The sequence below is a fragment of the Myotis yumanensis genome, unplaced genomic scaffold, assembly GCF_028538775.1.
Source record: "Myotis yumanensis isolate MYYU_CA2020_CCGP unplaced genomic scaffold, mMyoYum1.0.hap1 SCAF_6, whole genome shotgun sequence".
Taxonomy (NCBI): Eukaryota; Metazoa; Chordata; class Mammalia; order Chiroptera; family Vespertilionidae; genus Myotis; species Myotis yumanensis.
The window spans coordinates 95,029,239-95,055,237 of record NW_027223757.1 but is presented as its reverse complement, the minus strand read 5'-3'; the positions used below and the strand labels follow the sequence as shown (position 1 = coordinate 95,055,237).

At 39.7% G+C, this 25,999-nt stretch overlaps 1 protein-coding gene across 3 annotated transcripts in view; it reads right to left on the bottom strand.

Annotated features, from left to right (window-relative positions):
* Window positions 1–8,572: 8,572 nt before the first annotated feature.
* LOC139012655 (butyrophilin subfamily 1 member A1-like) overlaps window positions 8,573–25,999 on the bottom strand; it is a 49,014-nt gene continuing 31,587 nt past the window's right edge. Inside the window, exons 5-10 of one of the 3 annotated variants that reach the window (XM_070418828.1) lie at window positions 25,883–25,903; window positions 19,835–19,855; window positions 14,976–14,999; window positions 14,001–14,027; window positions 13,650–13,825; window positions 8,573–9,695 (exon numbers count right to left, since the gene is read on the bottom strand). In XM_070418828.1, the coding sequence (XP_070274929.1) occupies window positions 9,672–9,695; window positions 13,650–13,825; window positions 14,001–14,027; window positions 14,976–14,999; window positions 19,835–19,855; window positions 25,883–25,903 (293 nt within the window). In that variant the 3' untranslated portion in view covers window positions 8,573–9,671. Of the gene's footprint in view, window positions 9,696–12,167; window positions 13,826–14,000; window positions 14,028–14,975; window positions 15,000–19,834; window positions 19,856–25,882; window positions 25,904–25,999 lie in introns of those variants that run through there. The other 2 variants (XM_070418826.1, XM_070418827.1) reach the window with 2 other exon arrangements.

Genomic DNA, 25,999 nt, shown 5'->3' with positions numbered 1-25,999 from the left:
ACAGTTTTACTTCCTCTTTTCCAATTTGGATGCCTTTTATATCTTCTTCTTGTCTGATCACAATGGCTAATACTTCCAGGACTATGTTGAACAGGAGTGGTGAGAGTGGGCATCCCTGTCTTGTTCCTGTTCTTAGGGGAAATGGTGTTAGTTTTTGTCCCTTGAGTATGATGTTGGCTGTGGGCCTGTCATATATGGCTTTTATTATGTTGAGGTATGATCCTTCTATTCCCACCTTGCTGAGAGTTTTTATCAAAAATGGGTGTTGGATTTTGTCGAATGCTTTTTCTGCATCAATTGATATGACCATGTGGTTTTTTTCTCTCAATTTGTTTATGTGATGTATTACGTTTATTGATTTCCGGATGTTGTACCATCCTTGCATTCCTGTGATAAATCCTACTTGGTCATGGTGTATGATCCTTCTGATGTACTGTTGGATCCGATTTGCTAAGATTTTGTTGAGGATTTTGGCATCTATGTTCATGAGGGATATTGGCCTATAATTCTCTTTCATTGTGTTGTCTTTACCTGGTTTTGGTATTAGGATGATGCTGACTTCATAGAATGAGCTTGGAAGTGTTCCTTCCTCTTGCATTTTTTGTAGTAGTCTGAGGAGGATAGGTTTTAGTTCTTTCTTGAAAGTTTGGTAAAACTCCCCTGAGAAGCCATCTGGTCCTGGGCTTTTGTTTGCTGGGAGCTTTTTGATGACTGCTTCAATTTCTTCCATAGTTATGGGCCTATTGAGGTTTTTAGATTCTTCCTGATTGAGTTTTGGAATGTTGTATTTTTTCTAGGAATTTGTCCATTTCCTCCAGGTTGTCTAGTTTGTTGGAGTAGAGTTGTCCGCAGTATTGTTTAACAATCATTTGTATTTCTGTGGGGTCTGTTGTTATTTCGCCTCTATCGTTTCTGATTTGGTTTATTTGGGACCTCTCTCTTTGCTTCTTGGTGAGCCTGGCTAGAGGTTTGTCAATCTTGTTTATCCTTTCAAAGAACCAGCTCTTGGTTTCATTGAGATCCCATTTACTATTAAGGTTTCTTAGTAGCATGATGATTGCATCTACTTTCATTTTTAATTTATGACATAGCATTCCAGAAGGAGTAATACCATTAAGAAATTTGATGGGAAAATTTTCCTTTTCTGCATCTTCCATTGAATCGATGGAATCATAACTCAAATGGTACATTGTGCCAGTAGTTGGTCTTCAGATACATTCTGTTGATTGCACTGGCTTCTTTTGGCTTCAGAGGTACATTGTGCCAATAGTTGGTCTTTAGACATATTCTGTCAATGACGTCACTTTCTTTCAGCTTCAGAATGTCAACAAAAACAACCAAATTCACAATCTACAATTACAGATCGCAACACACACGTGCGGATTCGCACCAGAGACAGCTTTATCCTGTATGTATCATGCATGCATGAGTCAATGTTTATCTTTAAATTGCCAGTGCATGTCATATGTACTGGCCGGTCAGATGGACGGTCAGATGGTAGGACATATGTACAGTTGGTCACTTAGCCTTTTATATATATAGATAGCTGGAGGCTGACTGGACAATGCCTTTTGTGTCAATTGAAATCCTCAAATTAACAGCCACCCCTCTAGGCTCTCATTAAAGGAAAAAGACAGCCTGACGAGAATCCCTCTGTTTATAAAGATAACTAGAGGCCTGGTGCACAAAATTCGTGCATGGGGGGTGTGTGTCCCTCAGCCCAGCCTGCACCCTCTCCAATCTGGGACCCCTCAAGGGATGTCCGACTGCCCATTTAGGCCCGATCCTGGCCTAAACGGCCAGTCAGACATCCCTCTCACAATCCAGAACTGCTGGCTCCCAACTGCTCGCCTGCCTGCCTGCCTGATTGCCCCTAACTGCTTCTGCCTGCCAGCCTGATCATCCCCTAACCACTCTCCTGCCAGCCTGATCAATGCCTAACTGCTCCCCTGATGGCCCGATTGCCCCTAACTGGTCTCCCCTGCCAGCCTGGTCACCCCAAACTGCCCTCCCCTACTGGCCCAATCACCCCTAACTTTCCTCCCTTGCCAGCCTGGTCACCCCTAACTGCCCGCCCTGCCAGCCCGATTTCCCCTAACTGCCCTCTTCTGCCAGCCTGGTCCCTCCCAAATGCCCTCCCCTGCAGGCCTGGTCACCCCCAACTGATCTCCCCCGCAGGCTTGGGTCCTCCCTAACTGCCCTCCCCTGAAGACCTGGGTCACCCCTAACTGCCCTTCCCTGCAGGCCTGATTGCTCCCAACTGCCCTCCTTTTCATGCCTGGTCCCTCCCAACTATCCTCCCCTGCTGGCCTCATTGCCCACAACTGCCCTCCCCTGTCATCCATCTTGTGTCCACATGGGGGCAGCCATCTTGTGTTGGAGCGATGGTCAATTTGCATATCACTCTTTTATTAGATAGGTGCTTATGGCCTTTCTGTGGGATGTGCTTACTAGCTGTTTTTTTTCAGAAGATGAGGGTAATTGCTTTCTCAGAATTGTACTTTCATGGGTGGCTCTGGTATTGTTACTCAGATATAATGTGAAACCTGATTAGAACCACCAATCGAATCACACACTCACCTAATAGAGCCATTTTTGCCCAGTAAACATCTTTAGACTCCTGAGCATGAGCAATACTGACAACAGAGTCACCAATGATTATGTGGTTACAGCCCCAGTAGGAATTTGTGCCATAGCCAATACCTCCTGCTGTACATGAATAAAAACTACTTCTGAGGTAGAAATAGGAACAACCAAATTTCTTAACTTTTCTGGGTCCATTAAGGGGCATTCCGATTTTGTTTCTAGTGTCTATGGTTGGTTAGGATTTAAACTTTTGGACATTTTCAGTTGGCTCCAAACTGGGCTTGAAGCTATTTTTATGCCTGGGTTTCAAATTGTTATTCTAATTTGTTCAATATATTTTATTGTGAAGCTATTGATGTTCTGTATAATGAAATGTTTAAGGCCTCCTACAAAAACTTGAGTAATGGTTGCATGATGAATAGAAATGATCCACCAAAACACTGTATTTCCTCCATGTTTTCAATTCATAATGGCTATAATGCCAAACACCTTTTACTAATTACCTCTGATATCTCTTACTAAGTACCTTTGTTGTTCTTTAACCTTCCCCAAGCTGTTTTGGTTGCTTTTACAGTAGATTGTAAATTCTTTCCTTCCTTCCTTCCTTCCTCCCTCCCTCCCTCCCTCCCTCCCTCCCTCCCTCCCTCCCTCCCTTCCTTCCTTCCTTCCTTCCTTCCTTCCTTCCTTCCTTCCTTCCTTCCTTCCTTCCTTCCTTCTTTCCATCCTTCCTCTCTCTCTCTGTCTCTCTCTCACTCGCTTTCTTTTTTAGTTTGGCAGGTTCCTAGGTATTGGCTACAGTCCTGCCATAGAAGTCCCATTGACAGACTAGAAGGTACCAGAGCAGATAACCAAGCCACCCTGGCACTGACACAGGACTCACTGACCTGATCCATCATAAATGCTATCTGTCAAGAGGTTCTGATGGAAATGTGAAGAATGTGGACCTTGCAAAAGAAGATACTTTCTAAAAAGTGCTCCTCATCACTAACTGGGCTCAAATTTTAAAAAGGAAAAGAGCCTAGCAGACATGTCTGCACAGGGGCCACTTATTCAGACTGCACTTCAGGGAGAAGCCTGCACTGATCTTCCTGCCTGCACTGTGTTCGGGCCATCTGCGCAGGTCCTTCTAAAGTGGTTCCTGAAATCCTATTTCAACCAATAGGACTTAGCTTTTCCCCATCCACCCAGAGCTGTGCAACTATATCTTAATCAGCTTCTTTATGGACCAGTCAGAGCAGCTCCTTTCTGACCAATGAGGACAGTGACATTTAGATCAATCAAACTGTGAGGATTTGGATGCCTTATTTGCACGAGGATGGACACATCAGGCACTAGGAGCAAGGACTCTGACTGTGTAAGTCAGCCACCCTCTGGCTCTTTCCCTTTCCACTGAAGACTGAAGACTGCATCTCCCCAGCTGGAGTTCAAACACCAAAAATGAAACAGCAAATATGTCTCCTTGGAGCAGAGCGAAGTGCACCAGTGCAGGGCAGAGCAGAGCTGCCTAGCCAGAGAGGGGCCCTGCCCAGGGGCAATCGGGTCCCAGGGCTGCCTCACACCATGCTGTTTTCACAGCCACGCTGTATCACATTTGAGCTGCTTTATATTACATAAAATTTCCTCTTAACTGTACCCCAAACTGAGATTACTGCTGGCACTGAATTAATGCCAGTAATCATCAGTTGACAAAGGGTATCTATGAAAAATTTATGGCTGACAAAATATTTAACAGAAGAAAATGTATACTTTTATTCCATGATAGGGGTCAAGGCAAGGATGTCTCTGACTTTTCTATTTTTATTTAAAATTCTAATAAGAGATCCATAGAGTGAAGTTTTGGAAAAAAAAGGCATTTGGATTTGAAAAAAAAACCAAAACACTTTTATTCACAGTTGACTTATTGTGCCTGTGGAAAAATCATAATATATCCACAAATGCCTACTAGAACTACAAGAAATAAATACATCCAACAAGGTCACAGTATAAAAAATGATACACAAAAGTTATTTGTTTTACCATATATTAAAATTAACAGTTTGAAATGATAGTAAGAAAATAATCCCATTCTCAATTACAAAAATAAATACTCAGTAAGAAATTTAATAAAATAGTGCAAGATTGTGCACTGAAAACCAGAAAACATGGCTGAGACAGATAAAAAAAGACGTAAGTGAAAGGAAAAACACCCTCTGCTCATAAATAGGAAGGCACACTGTTACTAAGATGGCAATTCAACCTAAATTACAGATTCAGCATAATTTCTATAAAATGCTCAGCAGCTTATTTTGCAGAAATTTTTAAGTAAATCCTAGAATCCTCTTGGAAATACAAACAGGAGAGCCAAAACAATTTATTTAAAAAGATAAAAAGTAAGAAGATTTAGACTTTTAAATTTCAAAACATTCTATAAATCTCTAGTAATAAAGAAAGTGAAGTATTGCATAATGGTAGACAACTAGATGAGTAGAAAAATATAAAGTTATGACTAATTGATTGTGTCAAAGGGTTCTGAGGCAATTCGGTGGGAGAAGAGTAGTCTTTTCAAGAGTTGGTGTTAGCACAATTGAACACCCACATGTAAAAAGATAAATTTAGATCTTCCCTTACTCCTCCACAAAATTGACTTAGAATGTGCATTGGCCTAAGGGTAAAAGCCAGAAGTGTAAGACTCATTTTTAAAAATTGGAGAAAAAAGTTTGTAGCCTTATGCAAGTTCTGAGAAATGACACCAAAACTCAAGTGATAAAAGAAAAACTCTTCCAGACATATGTCAACAAGGGTCAGATTGTAGCTATTTTAGCCTTTGTAGGCCCAGAGGGAAAAACCAAAGATATAGTGCAGCTATGTATAAGTATGTACAGAAAACCAAAGGTATGCATACTTATATAATAAGATTAAAAATTCACATTTTTGATAAATTTAAAAATATAATAAAGTACTTTTTTGGTAATAGGTCTAGTGATAAGAAAAATGCAACTCTTTTTTTTTTCAGGGATTGGGTGATAACATTTTGTTTAATTGAGGTTAACAGTTACTGTTTGCTATCTCCAAATTGAAGACAAGTGTTCATCTCTGTCTATCAGTAATGAGATTTTATGTATTTCATCTTGGAAAATGTCTTTTCACTCACATAGGTCCTGCAAAATAATGATATCAATCCACAAGCATTGATTCTACTTTAGCACAGTCATTGTTTGGATGTCTAGTAACTCAGCCACTTTCTTTCTATTTCAGCTCTAAGAACTCGGGCCCTATAATCCATGCTGAGATTTTGCCTTGTCCTCTCAGGTATACAGTTGCCTCTTGTTTCTGCTTTGGCATTGCTAATCCCTGTCTCTTCCAGGTGGCTAAGGCTAGACTCAGCCCCAATACTGGATCTTCACTTGTCCAAGAATTAGCATCTGTCCTTCCAATACCAGTGCCTACCTGGTTAGCTTTCTGATTGCTAGGCATGCTCACCAAACTCTCTGTAGGTTTTTCTGCATTTTCCTTATGACAAGTCCTCTAACCTTGAAGTTGACCACCTGCCCAGCTATCCCTTCTTTCATATTATACTAGGAGCCCAGCGTGTGGAATCTGTGGTGCAGCCCACCCACCTGCCACCCTGCCTTGACACCCAAACCTCTCCACACAGAGCTCCAGCATGCCGGGCCCAGCCCCCAAATTCTCTGGCCTTCTCTGGCTGCTTCAAGCCCCACCCTCAGTCCCTTGAGTTGCCTCGGGCTGGTCCCGCCTCCTCTGGGCACCTCCCCACTTCTGTCCTGTCTCTGGAGCAACACCCCTCGGTGCCCACAGGCAGTCTCCTGCTGATATGAGCTAATAAAGAGCTAATATGCTAATGGTCCAGTTGTTATGCATTATGTTGTCCCGACCATTAGCATATTAGCTCTTTATTAGTATAGATGAGGTCTCCTGGCTTTAAGAAACTCCTTCCTCTTGCAGTTGTTGGACTGCATCCTGTATCTGACTAACCTTCGCCATCCCCTTTAGTGTGTCTGGTTTCTCTGGACCTATGCAGTCAGTCTGCTTTGTTCAGCTACCAACGAGGCACTAGTGTTGGAACCATGGAGGGTAGGTTTATGATGCTTAATGAAGCCCATGGGGCTTTCCACACACAGAAACAAGTGGGTTTTCTGTGATTTTAGAAAAGTCTCCAGAAGTCTGTGTGCAAGGGGACCTTGTGAAATGTGAGAAATGTTATGATTGGTGGGGGATGAAATGGTAGGTGAGTGAGAGCACAAGTGTTATCGGCACTTGAACATTAAAATATGCAGAGTGAAGCTTTCAGACCCAGGAGATACAGATTATTCTAAAATTGTAGGGAAAAAGTAGCAAGGCTGTCAATGTTCAAGCAACTTAGAAAGTGTCTGTTCAGATCCAGGTGAAACAGAAGTCTTCTCCAAAACCTATGTTGCATAGAGGATGTAGATTTAAATGGTGTCCCATACTCAGGTGACCCATGTAATTTAATAAAAGGGTAATATGCAAATTAACCATCACTCCACCACAAAGATGGCAGTGCCCATAGCAGCCTGGGCAGGATGTTGGCATCATCACACCGGCCACGAGGCCAGCATCCTGCATCCCGACCATGGAGGAAGGGAGGAAGGAAGGGAGGGAAGGAGGGAGGGTGTCATGGCAGGCAGCACACCTCCAGCTCAGCGGACACAACACAGGGCTGGGGGTGTGCTCCCGGCGGCTGCCACAGCTCGGAGCATGCCCCTACCCCAGTGGAAACAATGAAAGGGGGCCTCTGGGCATGAGCTGCAGAGGAAACACCTTTTCTAACTGCTCATTGGCTAGGTTCCCTGTACACCACCACTTGCAGTGTTCTTGGCAATTTGGGTAATAAGAATCCAGGTGATCTAGGGTTTTTCCACCACACTCCTGGAGGAAAAAACTAAGGTCCACTGCTGCAGGGGCTAAGAAATGTCATATCCTGCCCTAGCCAGTTTGGCTCAGTGGATAGAGCCTCGGCCTGCCAACTGCAGGGTCCAGGTTCGATTCTTATCAAGGGCATGTACATAAGTTGAAGGCTCCTCCCTGGCCTGGGCCCAGGTCAGAGCTCATGCAGGAGGCAACCAATCAAAGTGTCTCTCTCACATTGATATTTCTCTCTATCTTTCCATCTCTTTTCCAAGCTCTCTAAAAATCAATGGAAACATATCCTCAGGTGAGGAAAAAAAAAAAAAGAAAGGTCATATCCTATGAAAGACACATCTTGAAAATGCCTAAATTAAGTTGTCATTTTTTTGTGGTGAAGGGACTGGACTCCGTATTGATGAAAACACCTTGGCGGCTGTGGCAGTTGGCAGTGACAGCAGCAGTGGGGTGATGGAGCTGGAGCCTTCCCCTGATCAGCCTGGTCACCTCCTGCAGAGGGAGGCCAGACTGCAGCTCAGTAGGACATTCCCTGAGGGCTCCCAGTCTGTGAGAGGGAGCAGGCTGGGCTGAGGGATGAGCAGTCCATGAATTTCGTGCACTGGGCCTCTAATTAAATAAATTTCAAAGAATAGAGAGACTCAAAGGTGGTTGGGATTTAGGACTCAGTGAAGGGATTTTCTGTAGCAGAAAACATGACAAGAGACTAGAGAATGCCAACCTCTCTACTATACCTACCTGTAAATGTCCCAGGTAGATTTGAGGTGTCCCAACCTCAAAACTTGAAGGACTAAGATATTTTTCCATTTTCAAAATTTAGTAGCTTACAGGTAATCTTATATCAACTAAACAGTGAAGAATTTTATATCAACCATTTATTAACTTGTAAGTGACAGAGATAAGACTTGATCAGAGCCATGTTTACTTCCTTATCTAGTGATTTCAATAAGAAAGGGAGAGAGAGAGATAGAAACATCAATGATGAGAGAGAATCATTGATAGGGTGCCCCCTACATGCCCCCTAATGGGGATTGAGCCTGCAACCAGGGCATGTTCCCTGACCTGAAATCTGTACTTCCTGGTTCATAGGTCAACAATCAACCACTGGTTCTTGACTTTTGTTTCACTTAGCATGATACTCTCAAGATCCATCCATGTTGCCACAAATGGCAATATTTCATCTTCTGAGTATTCCATTGTATATATGTGGCATATCTTTCTCCAATCCTTTATTGAGGGACACTTTGGTTGTTTTCACCTCTTGGTCATCTTGAATAATGGCACAATGAACATAATGGTGCATATATTCTAGCAAATAAATGCCTTCAAAATTTTGGAATAGATATCTATCAGAGGAGTTGCTGGGTAATATGGTAACTTTATGTTTAATTTTTTTTGGGTTAAGGGAGGCATCCAAGTGTGGAAGTGCACTATTAAATGATACAAATGTGAGGATTCATTTATTGTCACTTAATACAGCCAAACTTCAATTAATCTGAATACTGGCAGTTATACAAGTTTAATTGAGCTTTAACACCAAATCCCTTTTGGCTCAACATTTACTGTGGAGAATCTTCGTGGTTTTTAACCATAACTTATAATAAACTTAGTGTAATAAAGGTATTACATGCTCATTGTAGAAAATTTGAAAAATGTGGGAGTTTTTTTTAATGTTTAAAGTATTAGAAATAGTAGTACATATGTCTCCTTTTTCCCCCATTGACCTTCCCCCGGCACATGTCCTCACCGCCCATCCCCCAAAGTGTCTGTGTCCATTGGTTATCCTTATATGCATGCATACAAGTCCTTTAGGAATCATACTGTTTTTTCATAGTGGCTGCACCAGTATACATTTTACAAGCAGTGAATGAGGATTCCTATTTCTTCACCACTTACCCAACATTTGTTATTACTAGTTGTGTCGGTAATAGATATTCTAACAGGTGTGTGTTGTATCTCATTGTAGCTTTGATTTTCATTTTCCTAATAGCTAGTGAAGTTGAGCATTTTTCAAATAATTGTTGGCCATTTGTATGTCTTTTTGGGAAAGTGTCTGCTCACGCATTTGTCCATTTTGTTCAATGGGATTATTGGTTTGTTTCTTGTTGAGTTGTATGAAGTCTTTATACATTTTGGATAGTAACTCCTTGTCAGAGCTGTTGTTTGAAAATGCCATCTCCTATTCCATTCCATAGGTTACTTTTTCATCTTGTTGATGGTTTCTTTTGCTGTGCAGAAGCGTTTTAGTTTGATACATTAGTTTAGCACTGTTTTTAAGAAAATAAATAATAGAACTGAATTTCCAAAACTACAAGTATTAATTTGCAAGTGCTGCTACTATACTGTAACAAAATATCACATAATGAGTTGCATAAACAATAGCAGTTTATTGTATAACTAGAGGCCTGGTGCACGAAATTCGTGCACTGGGGCGGGGGGGGGGGGGGGGAGGGTGTCCCTCAGCCCAGCCTGCACCCTCTCCAATCTGGGACCCCTCGAGGGATGTCTGACTGCCCCGGACATCCCTCTTACAATCCAGGATTGCTGGCTCCCAACTGCTTGCCTGCATGATTACCCCTAACCACTTCTGCCTTCTAGCCTGATCACACCCTAACCCAGTGATGGTGAACCTTTTGAGCTCGGCGTGTCAGCATTTTGAAAAACCCTAACTTAACTCTGGTGCCGTGTCACATATAGAAAATTTTTGATATTTGCAACCTTAGTAAAACAAAGACATATTTTTGATATTTATTTTATATATTTAAATGCCATTTAACAAAGAAAAATCAACCAAAAAAAATGAGTTTGTGTGTCACCTCTGACACGCATGTCAATAGGTTCGCCATCACTGCCTTAACCACTCCCTTGCCAGCCTGATCAATTCCTAACTGCTCCTCTGCTGGCCCGATCGCCCCCAACTTCCCTCCCCTGCTGGCCCAGTAGCCCCAACTGCCTTCCCCTGCCGGCCTGGTTTTCCCCAACTGACCTCCCCTGCTGGCCTGATTGTCCACAACTGCCCTACCCTGCCAGCCATCTTGTGGCCACATGGGGGCAGCCATATTTGACCACATGGGGCGGCCATCTTTGTGTGTTAGGGTGATGGTCAATTTGCATATTATTGCTTTATCATATAGGGTGTCCCAAAATTCATGCAAGATTTGCAATTGAATTGAATTGCAAACCTTGCATGACTTTTGGGATACCATATATAGAATAGTTGTGGAAGCTAATAGAGATCAAATTGTTGGCAAGGCCATGCTCCCTCTTAGGTGCTAGGGAAAGATCGGCTCCAGGCCTCCATCCTCGCTTTTGGTGGTTTGCCAGTGATCTTGGGTGTTCCTTGGTTTATAGCAGCAAAACTCTAATCTTCACATGGCATTCACCCTGTGCATGTCTATGTCCAAATATACCTTTTTATAAGGACACCAATCATATTGAATAAGAAACTCTCTCTACCCCATCTTATCCAGTTACTCCTGCAAAGACCCTGTCACATTCTGGGGTCTTAGAGGTCAGCACAGCAGCACATGACTTTTTGGTGGTGGTGATGGAGACATAGTTCAACCACTAACCAACAGTATACTGAGAAGGAAATAAGAATCAGAGGGAACTTAGGGTTTTTAGATAATTGTTTTGAGAGGTTTGATTATAAAAGACAGAAGAATTAATAGAAGGATATAGAGTTGATGAATAAATTGCTTTGTTTTGATTTTTAGATGGGCGAGATTTTGAAAATGTTAAAGTTCTTTGGTGGAAAAAAAGCTAATAGAATGGCTGCAGGGACTAACAGATGGATCCCAGTACCAGAGGGGACAGTAAGGAATCAATGGAAAGAATAGATAGGTTGTTCTCTGCAAAGTAAAAAGAATACTTATCTCAATACAGGGTAAGGCCAAAATAGGTTTAGAGTTGTTTGCTAAATATTACAATAATTAATAAATAATACAAGAATAAACTGTGTTTCATATACTCACAACTGTAAACCTACTTTGGCCCTACCCTAGATAACAATGAGGGAGGAGTCATGGAGATGTGCAGATTCAGTTAGGTTTGTTATATTTATTATTGCAAAGATGAGATGATTTCTTTCTACTTGATTCTTATTATTACTATTATTTTTTTTCAAAGTGGGACTAGAATTAGGTGGATAAAGAGCTGTAAGTTTAAAGTAAGGAGAATTTTTAATGAAATTGACTGTGTAAAAACAAAGAAATGCTGGAGAAGATTGAGGATGACCAGATATTGCTGAAGCCCAAGGTGGGACAGGTGACTACATTTGTACAGAGGAACCCATTTGCTCATGTGTGAGAATTTCTATAACATATTAAGTTGATAGAATGACAAACTGACAATTAAATTCATCCATATTTGTGGTTTTGTGAACCTTATATGAAGGATGGACAATGAGGCCAGAGATTTTTCACTTATTTGTCAGAGAATACTGAAAATTGTACACCATGGTCCCTAAGTAGGAAGGGTAGGAAGTGATTCGGGAGTGATGATGACTCAATAGAAACTGAGAGCCCTAAAGAGCCCTACACACTGGAGGAGTAGGAGGAGGTAAGAAACCAGGCACAGAATGTACATTTTCTGTTTCACCTGATTATTCAACCTGGATGCCATGCGCTGCCACTCATAAAAGGAGGGTGCACCAGTTAGAAGTAGAATCCACCACAAATTACAAATGTCCAACATATAAATGGCTTAAAGATATAAAAGTTTATTTCTCACTGAAAACAAGTCAGGAATTGAGCAATAGATAAGTTTTGACATTGTCACAAACCCAAGCTCATTCTATCTTCTCTACCGTCCTATCATTGACATGGTCAGAGATGGCCTTAGAGTTCCATCCATCATGCCACATTATGGCCATCAGTAAGCAAAGACAACAACAAGAGCACACATTTCCCCTTTAAGGACACACCACAGAAATCAAACACAATAATTCAGCTTACAGGGCCTTGGTCATTATTCTGTCACATTCAGCAGGGGAGGCTGGGCAATAAAATACTAGGCTGACATAGGGCATTGTAATAATTAGAAGACCCTATAACTAAGGAAGGAGGGCAAATTTGATAGGGGGAGTTATTATCTGATAGATAGATCACCTGAATTAATCTGAAATATAATCATATTATTTTGAAATTCTTAAATACATATAAATATAGGAATAGAGTGTTAAGTTTCTTATATGGGAACAGAGGGTTAAGTTGTTTTATTTTCTAAGTTTCGTTTCTCAGGCCAGTGCACCTGTACACTCCCTTTGCTACTGAAAAAGTGATTGAGGGGGTGATTTAGCTGCAGACAATGTATACTGTACCCAACATACAAGCAGAACTGTTAAGCATCATCAGGCCAACCCCACCAGGAGCCAAGCCATCATCTCATCACCTGACAACCAAGAAAAATGGTTGAATGCTGCTGACCTCCAGGACTGCATGTAATCGCATTCTGTTTCCAACCTCACCCCAGTACATTTTCCCTATATAATCCAGTCTCCTGCACCTGCTGTAAGACAGTTTTGGATGCTTGTAAGCTCCCTTTCTTCTTTGTTGGTAGGCCTTCTTAATAAATGCCTTGCCTTATATGATTCAACCCTGTCTTTATTGTTGGACACAACAACAGAAAGCCCGAACACACCCCGTGGTTTCCTGGTAAGAAAATGATATGCAGGGCAACCATCATTCTGTGTGCCAGACCTTAATCTTTAGAATGAACCAGAAAGATAGAAAAAATAATAATTTATGGCTGGTGGAGAGAATTGTGATAATCTTTGGGGCCTAATGTCATCATTACTCAGGGGCAGGTATACATATGAATTGCAACAGTCACTTCTCCTCCACATGGACGATGCTCAAGGGCCCTGAGCCAGAGGACCAAAGTCTGAAAAGTGGTCTTAGGACACCATAGAATGTGTTCTTGGGGAAGGTAAAAATAGGGGACCCATCTGTCATGTTACAGAAAGATACTTCTCCAGCCTCATAATCCAGGAATATCCCCACACTAAGGGGTCTTTCTCTTAGAGTAAGAGGAGTTTCTGGGGAGGTGAGAGCCCAGTATTCCCCGTCATAGAGCCTGATGGCCCAGAAACCATTCTGTGGGGATATTGTGACCTTCCCCTTCCTTTTTACAGTATCCCTACAAATTCCTAAATCCCAGGACTGCGTGTCCCCAACCTCTACCTCCCAGTGGCATTTCCCTGAGCTGATGTCCTGCTGAGCCAGCACACAGGGAAGGGAGTCAAATCTCTGCGAGGAGCTGGGTAGATCCTGACAAGGCTCTTGCCAGGTTACTCGTTTCCCATGTTCAGACAGGAGGAGGGCAGGGTGGGCAGTGGCTGCATCCAGGATCACATTTACTGCAAAGAGAAATGAACCATCATGTTTCCTGGAAAAGTCTCAGTTGCCTGGGCCAGGGGGTCCCCATTCTGTGAGGGCTTCTCTGGTTCTGGGCAGACCCAGCGCTCCTCCACTCATCTTCCCCTGACAGCACCTCCAAAGGAGCAGGGTCCCTCTGTACCACCACACACTCACCAGCTTTCGATCCTTCTTTCTTCCAAGCTGCAAGAGACATATCAACATGAAAACCCACCACCTGAAAGATAAAGCTCCTGTCCTCCCAGAATATCTGAGTATGAATTCCGAAGCATTAATTCAGGAATGAAAGCAGCAATGGAAATACTTGTCCATGTACTTGCACCTCTTTTCACAGCCCACTGAGTTATATCTGACTTGAAGAACTGACTCATCCTTATGTTCTTCATTTGAACTTTGCATCTGGTAAGTGTCTATAACCTATTTAGGAAACTGGAAGGAAATAAAGAATCTACCTGTCTAACCAAATGTATATTTTTTGCTATGGTTTTCTCATCCTTTACCTATCAAAGCATAATGTGAGATACAATATATTTTAAAAAGCTGCTATTTGTCTTTCTCTGACTGGATTATTTCACTTAGCATAATAATGTCTAGGGCTATGCATGCTGTCAAAAAAGTAAGAGATTTTATTTTTTACTGCCATGCAATATTCCACAAATACCATACGATCTCACTTATGGAATCTAATGAACAAAATAAACTGAGAAACAAAATAGAAATAGAGCATGGATACATGGGATGCTGACTATTGTCAGTGTGGGAGGGGCTGGGGTTTGGATGAAAAAAGGTAAAGGGATGAGCTAAAGAACATAAATGCATAACCAATAGACACAGAGAACAGTGGTGATGGCCAGAGGCACAAGGGAGTGGGCTGGGTGGAGATGAGCAAAGAGAGGGGGGAATGGGACATTTGTAATAGTGTCAAAAATAAAAGTAAAGTTAAATAAAATCACTAAAACTTAATATTTCAAACACATTATTATCTGTTAACATACTAAATAATCTATTGATTTCATAAAATGTATGTTTTGGAGTTTCTTTGATTTTCAATACTAGTATATTGCATGCAGTAGGTTAATTTAAGTTATGTTTGATAATAGCATATTTTTCATCAGAGTTCCTGGCACTCACCGGAATATGATGATTCAGTCCCAGCTGTAAGAGAACAAAAGAGAAAACCATTCTTTTTTTTTTTTTTTAGCTTTTTGTGTTTCCTCCCATTGTCTCTTTGATTTATCTCTAGTTTTGTCACATTTCTTCTTCTGAACCATTTGGACTTTCCTTTCTATGCTATATCTTCATATTCCATTTTTTTCAAACATGATGTTAAATCTTAGGTGAAGATTAGCTAGGAATAGGAAAGCAACAAAAGGTGGGAGGGAGGAGGAAAAATGTAACGAGTGTGCTTAATTAAGGACAGGGAGGAAGGAGGAGATGAGGAAGAACTTGTGGCCTGAACTTCAGAGAAAATGATAACATTTAGAAAGATAAATGCTCGTTGCTGACTAAAGTATATTTTGTTGTTTTACTGTACCTTATTCTTTGGCCACAAGGGTAGAATCTAACAGAGACAGAAGATTGGAAGTTTTGAGAGATAAGCATAACTCATTGTCCTTGACTTGAGTCTTCCTCCCATCACCCACTTGTAGGAGCAAATTTAATTAACATAGGAAGTGACATCATGACAGAAAGTAGATGTGGCTTCCTGTGGTATAAACAATATCAATCATTTGTCTTTCATTGAACCTTCTTTCTGCCTCTTTTAAGAATAAAATGCAAGCACACTCACGTGCACAAAACAGACATTCTAAAAAGTAATGAGGAGAATACAGGAAAAGCATCCATCTGACCAAAGCTGCATCTGCAGCACTAGTCATATGAAGCTTCCCACATACATTAAAGAGGTATATTCCCAAATACCATCCAATCTAAAAACAAAAGTATAATAAAAATATTATTACTAAAGGGAAATATTATACTTTAAGAAACTTCCTGGGAGCTACTCGAGTCATTTACAAAAAAATAATTAGAATATATATATATATATATATATATATATACACACACACACACACACACACACACGCACACACACAGTAGAGGCCCGGTGCATGAAAATTCGAGCACTCAGGGGGGTCCCTCAGCCCGGCCTGCACCCTCTCACAGTCCAGTACCCCTTGGGGGATGTACAACTGATGGCTTAGGCCGGCTCCCTGGGGGATTGGGCCTAAGCTGATAGTCAGACATCCCTCTGGCAGCCCAGGAACCCTCGTCGGGTGTCCGACTAACAGCTTAGTGTGCCTAAGCCATTAGTCTGACATCCTTACTGCTGCCCCGGAGGCGGGAGAGGTTCCTGCCACTGCCTCTGTGCTGGCCAGCCATGAGCCAGCTTCTGGCTGAGCAGTGCTCCTGCTGTGGAAGCACACTGACCACCAGGGGCAGCTCCTGTGTTGAGCGTCTGCACCCTGGTGGTCAGTTCATGTTATAGCGACCAGTCGTTCCCAGTCTTTCTGCTGTTATGGTCAATTTGCATATTACCCTTTTATTATATAGGGCTATATATACATACACAAATTCTTCTCTATACATAACAGAATTGCATTTTGTAGAAATATCTACTTTGCCATGAAAATGCAGAACTATAAAAAATAAACACTATAGTGGGTAGAAAATAAGACAGGGAAAATTGTGTAAAATATTTCCATACTGCTCCTTTTTTTTCTTCTTTGCTAAATCCCTCCTACAATGTGATGATTGCTGGAGGGAGAGGTGGGGGGAGCTGGGGGAGCATAAATGGTGATGGATGGAGACTTGACTTGAGGTGGTGAACAAATAATACAGTGAACATATGATGTGTTGTGGAATTTTGCCAATGAAACCTGTATAATGTGTTAACAAGTTTCACTCCAATAAATTCAATAAAAAGAAAAAATATTTGAATACTTGTGAACCCTTCGGCTATATGGTCAAGGGGAGTGGAAGATTGAGCCTCATGTTTAAAGTTGACCAGAGTGACATCAGAATTTACACATCTCCGATAGGACAATGGATAGGGAAACTTACCTTTCTTAAGGTTTCAGGAAGTATCAATTGCATAGAAATGGGTCTTAACACATAACAGATATTCAGAGTTAGGATGCTTTCAATATATATATTATATTTTAGAAACTGTGAGTGTATCAATCTAATGTTCTTTATCTCACCATTTCTTAGTGAGAATGTAACAAATCTCTGGAGAAAAAAGAAGCCAATGCTTGTAAGGGAGAAATGTTGTAGAATGAAAAAAGAAGAAATAGAAAAAGGAACAGAAATGGAGAGAACTTAACATAGAAGTCCATACACAAAAGTTGGTTAAAAAGGGTAAAATTTATTAAATAGAGAAAGAAACCTCAGTAATATTACTAAGATGATTACCTTAGTAATTGATATTATTTAGACTTTTATTGTTTAATGAGTCAGTTCTTATTATTGAAGTAGTGATGTGGTATAAATTTGCTTACAGAACTGACTTAGAGAATACTGAACCATTTCTGCTAGAGAAAATAGAGTTAGGTTCGAGAATGTCCCTATTCAAACAAATTTTTCTCAATCTATGAATACAGAACCTTGTTTTATGTGGGTTTCTATTTCAATTCATGCCCAAATGAAGCTCATCTTCATTAAATCTCAGGAAAGGAAAGACATAAAGTAATAAATAAAAGTAAAGCGAGTTCTAAATCCAATGACCTGGGCATTTGTTGGACTAAATGTTCACACCAGTCGCTGAAAATGACAGTGACTCAGAGGTATATGTTAATAAAATGTACTTGGCAGAAAGCAGCATCCTTTCTGAGAGATTGAAGAGACAGGGCAATTCAAAGCACTAATAATGGGTAGAAATTTAAAAAGATATGACAACATTCAGTTAGAAGATAAGACAAAGTCATGTAAAGTATGCACATGTTGGAGTTGAAGAAGATGATCATTGACAGTTGAAGGTAAAGGTACAAGTAACAGATGAAACCAAGAGGAGGTACACAGGAAAACACATTAATGAAACTTAGACTTCTTCCTGTGAATTCATCAATGAAATAAAAGGAAAAAGAGCCCTAGCCGGTTTGGCTCAGTGGACAGAGCGTCAGCCTGCAGACTGAAGGGTCCCAGGTTCGATTCCAGTCAAGGGCACATGCCTGGGTTGCAGGCTCGGTCCCCAGTAGGAGGCCTGCAGGAGGCAACTGATCAATGATTCTCTCTCATCATTGATGTTTCTATCTCTCTCCCTCTCCCTTCCTCTCTGAAATCAATAAAAATATATTTTTTTTAAAAAAAAGGAAAAAGAACCTAACTACTTACTAAAACTGAGGGCAGAATGTCAGGAAGGGAGAAGGACAAAAATGAAAACACGTCTATAGTTTCCTGTGTGCTTCAAACTGACCCCCATGTCTGAGAATAGAAGCCTAAGCTCCAGAGGCCTTCTCATTGGAGGAAATGTTTTGCTTCCATTCATCCCTCAATGACAAAGGAGCTAAGATGGGAAGTGATACCATAAGAAGAGGAAGGTGAGGATTTTCTCTGGGGTAAATAACATCCATCACTAGCCTTGTATTGGGCCTTCTACCTTTCTCCAAATAAATTCTAAACACACACAAAGAAATTACTTTAAAAAAAGTTGAAAAAGCAGAGTAAAATCACCCATTTGTCCCAAACTGTGTAGCAGTAATCAAATGAAACCTATTAAATTCATTAAAGAAATATATACCTAAATTCCATTTCCTCTGAAAACAAGTAGACATATAAAAAATATCAATAGGAAAAGAAGGATGTTAAACCTTTAATGATTATATTAGTGTTGCATAAACAACTTTTCTATTATATTTTAATTTGATTGCTCCTCATGTCCTATATAATAAAAGCCTAATATGCTAAGTGTCAGGTCATTCAGACATCCGTTCAACCAATAAAAACATAATATGCAAGTGAAATGCATACGCTCACTATGATGTGCACTGACCACCAGAGGGCAGATGCTCCGACTGGTAGGTTACCTTGCTGATTAGGACTGAGCAAGATGGGCTGGACATGCCCTGGAGCTCTCCTGCAGTCCCTTACCAACTGGCCAACCTCCTGCATCTCTTCCTGGCCCTAATGGTGCACTGGTGGATCCCTCAGCCTGGCCTGCACCCTCTTACAATCCAGGACCCCTCAGGGGATGTCAGAAAGCCGGTTTGGGTTTTGGCCAGATCCTGCAGGCCAGGCCGAGTTATCCCACTGGTGCATAAATTCATGCACCGGGCCTCTAGTTATTCATATAAAAATTCAGAATTAATAGGTATATTATCATTGAACCTTCCTTGTGATAAAAATCCTTTTTAGGAACATTTTAAAGAGATTAAAGTCTGCAGAATTAATAACTGTGGTAATAAAAACTCAAAGAAGACAGAACAATTAGTATGTTTAGAAGAAAACAGAAAAAAATTTATAAAGTACTTGTATATCTTGGATCACTTTGGAATTTGTACAAGAACTGTGGGAGAATGAGACTCAAGTTCATATTTTATCAATGAATGATATCAGATTTACAAAACCTTTAAAGATCAAAGCATAAAAAACTTCCACTGGGAAGTTTGGACTTTCTCATCTCACTGGTTTGAATACATGACTGATGTTCTCTTTGAGAAACTATGTGCTTATCAACCTAATGGCCTTCGTGTCACCAAATTCTTATTAAAACTATGGCAAGTCTCTAAAATGAGAGAAAACTACAAGGAAAAAATGCTAAGAAATGGGGGAAAAAATAATTGAGAAAGAATGAAATGTGTAGGTAAACTAAAATGGAGAGAAATTAACATGGGACAAGTCCATAACCAAAATATTGGGTGAGGACAGTAGACATCAAGGAAAAGAGCAGGGCAACTGATGGCATATAGAGTAAAAGGCAAAGAATATAAAAGACACCAAGAAAGCAGTCAATTTAAAGGGGTTTGGGAGTAACAGATTGTCAGAAAAATTACCAATTTTTTCCCGAGTTCCTTCTGAAAAACAAACAGAAAAGATCAATGTAAATATCATGCCAAAGAAGCATAGAGAAAAATTCTAATTAAATCTATAAGAGGCACACACACACACACACACACACACACACACACACACACACACGCTGGCAAAGAGCTTTCTTTGTCCAGAGAACATTTTGCAAAAAAAAATGAGAAGAGGTATTAAAGGAAAGAATTTACTTAATTGAGAAAAAATTTAGGAACAGTAACTCTGTTTTTATATTTTAAAAATAATCTCGATCTCTTTCTACATTATTTAGACTTTTATTGTTTTGTTTGTTAGTTTATTAAATTCTCAGCTATCCCTACACCTCATAAATTCTTGTTATTTGGTAGCTGTGTTGCATAAAGTAGCCACAAACATGGAGTAGAGGCTCTGGAATCTCTGCTCTTCAAGAAAATAAAAGGTGGAAAAAAGGTTAAATTCCTGGGCAGCTCTATTTACAGCACTTATGTCTATGGATTAATAAGTAACATACTTTGATTGTATTTGAGTTTCCATTTTAAGTTATGCCTGAATGAAACTTAACTAAGCCATGAAAGAAAGAAAAGTGATGTTTAAATGACAGTGGATGGGTTTTGAAATCACATGACCTAAGCCTTTCTTGGAGATACTCAGACATCAGAAATCTTTAAAATACCAAAACTACACAGGTATATTACTAATAAATTTGCTTGACAGACAAGATTGAGTCTGCATTGATTGCAACAACAACACAAATGGAAGAGGTTATGATAGGAGACAATGAATCACAAATTGAAAAAATAAGAAAAAATTAAGTGAAAAGATGTGTCTGGTGGAGTTGAGGAGGGTGATCGACAGTTGAAGACATAGGTACAATTAAGGATGAAACAACAAGTAAGGACAGGAATGTAGATTCCTGCCTTTCCTTTTTCCTGGTCACTCTTATCTAGAAAATGAAGGGTCGAGAGAAAATAATTGACTCAGAATGAAGGCAAGAAGGAGTAGGACAGTATTTTGAAACCCTTTCATAGTTTACTCCCTGGTTAAAATTGAAGGATATTTTTGAGACTTGGAGACATAAGGTTCCAAAGGACATCTCAGCAACTAGAGACAATGTTGGGTTGCATCTTCCACATGTTGGTGAAAAATAAGCAAATACAGGAAATGGCACAGGAAGAGAAAGTAAAATAGGACTTCTGGGGAAAACTGCACTCTTTACTCATGTATTTTTCTTGGCACTTCTTTTTTCCTGAATAAAATGCAAGCATGCATGCACACGTGAGGCAGGTACTTAAGTCATGAGGAAGCAAACAGTAAGAGAACCCATATGCATCAAAAAGTATAACTGGAGCCCTAGCCTGCTTGGCTCAGTGGATAGAGAGTCAGCTTGCGGACTGAAGGGTCCCAGGTTCGGTTCTGGCCAAGGGCACATGCCTGGGTTGCGGGCTCGTTCCCCAGTAGGGGGTGTGCGGGAGGCAGCCAATCAATGATTCTCTCTCATCATTGAAGTTTCTATCTCTCTCTCCTTCTTCCTTCCTCTCTGAAATCAATAAAGAAATATATTTTTTAAAAAAGTATAACTGAAGCAGCATAAAAACCTTGCACCATACATTAAAGGGATACATTGCTAAATTTCATTTAATCTGAAAACAAAAAATTGAAAAATATTATTATTAAAAGAAGGTTCTTAAACTTTCATGATTCTATTATTGTATTATATGAAAAATATTTTAGTAGTCTCTTAGACTATAGCTTCTCATGTCATTCACATACAATTTCAAAATTGAGAAATACATTATAAATGACCTTCTTAACAATATTAAGGTCTTCCACAAACATTTAAAAAGAATTGCAGTTTACTCAATTAATAATTATGTCAATAAAAAATGCAAAAATACAGAACAATGACTATGATAATTAAAGGACATAAACTAAGAAAATTTTTCCAAAATACACATGTACTTGGGACCACTTAGGAAATATGATCAAGGACAATGAATGGAGAGTGAGCCTGAAGCAAACACTAGACAGAGGAATGATATCTGAATCCACACAGTCTTTGAAACAACAACAGATGGAGAAATTTTATTCAGCAAGTTTGAGGTCTTATCTCATAAGGTACTAACTTAATGAACGGACAGTTTCCAGAAAATAAATATAGAATGTAAACCATATACCCATAAGTCTCATCCACCTGGTCTTACAAACTTCATAATGAAACTCTGTCAAGATTCTGGATGATAGAACAAGAGGATTTTCATAGGGAAGTAACATAAAATGAGAAAAGTACAAATGGGAAAGAATGGAAGGTAGGAAAACAGAAATGGAGAGGAGTTCATAAACAAAAAAGTTGGGGAGAGAAAAGTAGACACCCTGGAAAGAGAAAGCCAACAGATGGCACGTAGAAAAAACAAACAAAGAAAAAATAGAAAATATTAAAAGACACCAAAGAAGTGGTCATTTAAATGGCATTGGACTAAAAGATTGGCAGAGAAAATTTACTAATTTGTTTCTAGATATCTGAAAAATAAAATGGAAAAAATTCCTTGTAAGTACTATGAAACAGAAACACAAGGAAAATTTAAATTAGTGAAAAGTTTCCATGCAACCATAAATGCACCAGGATGCAGACAAACACCCCCCCCACCCCCCCCCCCCACACACACACCAAAAGTAGATGAAAGCTACCTTTTGTCCTGAGAATATTGTACAAAAATTAAAAGGAAAAAGGAATGAATCTACTAAATTGAGAAAAATTGCATGAATATAAGTTCTGGTTGTTACTTTATAAAAATGTTTTTGATCCCCTTGACATTATTGAGGCTTTTATTATACCTTTACTTAAATTTAGTATATTTTTTGGTTGTTACTAAATATACAGTATATATAATCAATTCTCATTATTGTGGCAGCTACTTTGCATAAAATAATCACAAATGTAAATTAGCAAATACTGAATCGTTGCTTCCAGAAAAAAACCATAGGATTTTGTTCTTGGTGACTCTTTTCACATTTTTGTCAAGCCATAAATACAGAACCTTGGTCATTATCTCAATCTCTTCTCAGAAGAAAATGAAAACACACACCCATACATGAGAGATTTACCTAAAAAGAGATGAGGGAGCAAAGAGAAAGGGCATCCATTTGTCCAAACCTGTGCCACTCCTACATGCATTAAAGAGATATATTTCTAAATCCCATTCCCTCTGAAAACAAAAAATTGAACTGAAAAAAATCATTTAGAAAAAGAGGACATTAAATACTTTTGTTGTTGTTAATCCTTACCAGAGGGTATTTTTCCATTGATTTTTAGAAAGAGTGAAGGAAGGGGGAGAGAGAGAGAGAGAGAGAGAGAGAGAGAGAGAGAGAGAGAGAAAAGAGAGAGACATCCATTGGTTGCCTCTTGCACTCACCTGTACCAGGGCCAGGGATCTAACCTCAACTCAAGTACATCTAAATCCGCCCCTCCCCCGGGGGGCCAGGCTGATGCTTTAACCACTGTGCACCAATGGCCAGGGCCAGGACAGTTAACTTTTAATGATTATATTAGTATTTTATGAAAAAATCATTTGGAAACATTGAAGGACAGTGCCTTCTTGAGCCACTCACATTGGAATATAAAGAATTGTGCCAAGCCAGAGTGACTCAGCTGGTTGGGCTTGTTACTGTGTACCTCAAGACTGCTGGTTCAATTCCTGGTCTGGGCACCTACCTGGGTTGCTGGTTAGATCCCGTCAGGGCACAAACAGAGGGAAACCAATTGATGTTTCCTCTCAAACAGATGCATCTTTCTATCTCTTCCCCATCCTCTTTCTGAGCATGTCCTCAGGTGAGGATTAAAAAATAGTTCAGAATTGAGGGATATATTATCACTTAAATTTCCTCAATATATAAACACATTCTACAACTATTTACAAATAATTGCAGCCCGGCCAGCGTGGCTCAGTGGTTGAGCATACACCTATGAACCAGGAGGTCCCAGGTTCAATTCCTGGTCAGGGCACATGCCCTGGTTGTGGGCTCCATCCCCAGTGAGTGGTATGCAGGAGGCAGCCAATCAATGATCCTCTCCCATCATTGATGTTTCTGTCTCTCTCTCTCTCCCTCTCCCTTCCTCTCTGACATCAATAAAAATATATTAAAAAAACAAAAAAAACCTCAAAGAATTGCAGATTGACAAGTTGATTATTGTGTCAATAAAAATTTTTCAAGAAGTAAATGTATTATAAGTAAATATAAAATTTCATGAAAGTCGTATGAAATATTTTTATACCTGGTAACACTTAAGTAATATGATCAAATATGTACATTTGAAAATGAATGATATCAGAGGTTACAGAAGCTTTTGAAGCACAATGGGGAGAGGATGTGGGAGAAATCCTTAAGCAAAGTTCAAGATTAGAATACTAGACATTCAGAAGTATGAATCTTCTCTCAAAGTTTGCTTAAGATGGGCCCCTGAATTTGGAAAAAATGGCAGAGGTCCTAATTTAATGGGTATTTTAAAGACACTGTATATAGAGTGAAATCATGTCCTGTTAGCATAATCCTCTTTACCTCACAAGATTCACAGTAAATATGGCAAGTTTCTGGGAAGCAGAAAATGCCAGAGTTTATAGGGAAGGACATGTATGACATGGAAAAGGGAAGAAACATGGAAGGATGGAAGTTATGAAAAATAAATAGATGGAACTTAATATGTGAGAAGTATACAGACCAAAATAATTGAGGAAAAAGGACTTTCAATAGAAAGGTGAGTCAATGAATGTCATAGAGGGGAAAAGGCAGATAATGCCAAAGACATCATGTTGTTGTTGTTTGTTTTTTCTAAAATATATTTTACTGATTTATTACAGAGAGGAAAGGAGAGGGATAGAGAGTCAGAAACATCGATGAGAAAGAAACATTGATCAGTCGCCTCCTGTACATCTCCTACTGGGGATGTGCCCGCAACCAAGGTACATGCCCTTGACAGGAATCGAACCTGGGACCCTTCAGTCCACAGGCCAACACTCTATCCACTGAACCAAACTGGTCAGGACATCATGTTGTTTTTAAAGGTTTGGCAATAAAGGATTGTCAGAAATACTTTACCAAATTTTTATTGGAGATTTGCTGAAAAATAAAAGTGAAATAGAATATATCATGGGAAACAAATGTGAATAAAGTTCAATTTATTGTAAAACTCGCATGCATAATCACACCTGTCATGCTGGAGAGGAAAACACAACACACGCATGTAGGAACAGTGGCTGAAAGCTCTCATTTACTCAGAGACAGTTGTTCCAAAATTCAAAGGGAGGAAAGATCTGAATATAGTGAATTAAGCAAAAAAAATTTTAGAAATACAGTTCTGTTAGTTACCTTTTAAAAATGAGCCAGCCCTAGCTGGCTTGGCTCAGTGGTTAGAGCATCGGCCTATGGACTGAAGGGTCCCGGGTTCGATTCCGGCCTAGGGCACATACTTGGGTTGCAGGCTCGATCCCCAGTAGGGGGCATGCAGGAGGCAGCCAATCAATGATTCTCATCATTGATGTTTCTATCTCTCTCTCCCTCTCTCCCTTCCTCTCTGAAATCAATAAAGAAATGTATTTTTTAAAATGTTCATAATTTATTTTGAAAGTTTTATAATTTGGGTGGGTTGCAAGCTTTTACAAGTTCTTTGGAACTAAATATAATATAGGCTGGGGCAAAAGTAAATATAGTTGTTTGCTAAATAATATAATAATTAATAAATGAAAAAGATTAAGAGAATATTATTATTCTCTGATTATTCACAACTTTAACCTACTTTTGAACCTGCCTGCATTCATGTCTCATGTTTACAATAGGCATGTTGTATATTTAGTTGCAATGATAGATTGACTTGGACAATATTGAAACAGATTTTCTGGAGGAATTCTGAGTTAGGTTAGTAGGCATCTGGGGGAATTGCAAAGTAATGAATTGGCCAATCAATAAAAAGGCAGGAAATGTTAGACATATCAGAAAGCAGTTATTTTAAGGTGTTTGGGACAAAAGGGATATGAGAGAAAATTTACCCAATATCTTCAGAAGTTTGTCTGAAAAACAAAAGGGAAAAATTAATGTAAATTTTATTAGAAACACAAAAAATTAAAAATATTGAAAACTATGTATGTAAACTTAAACTTAGGATG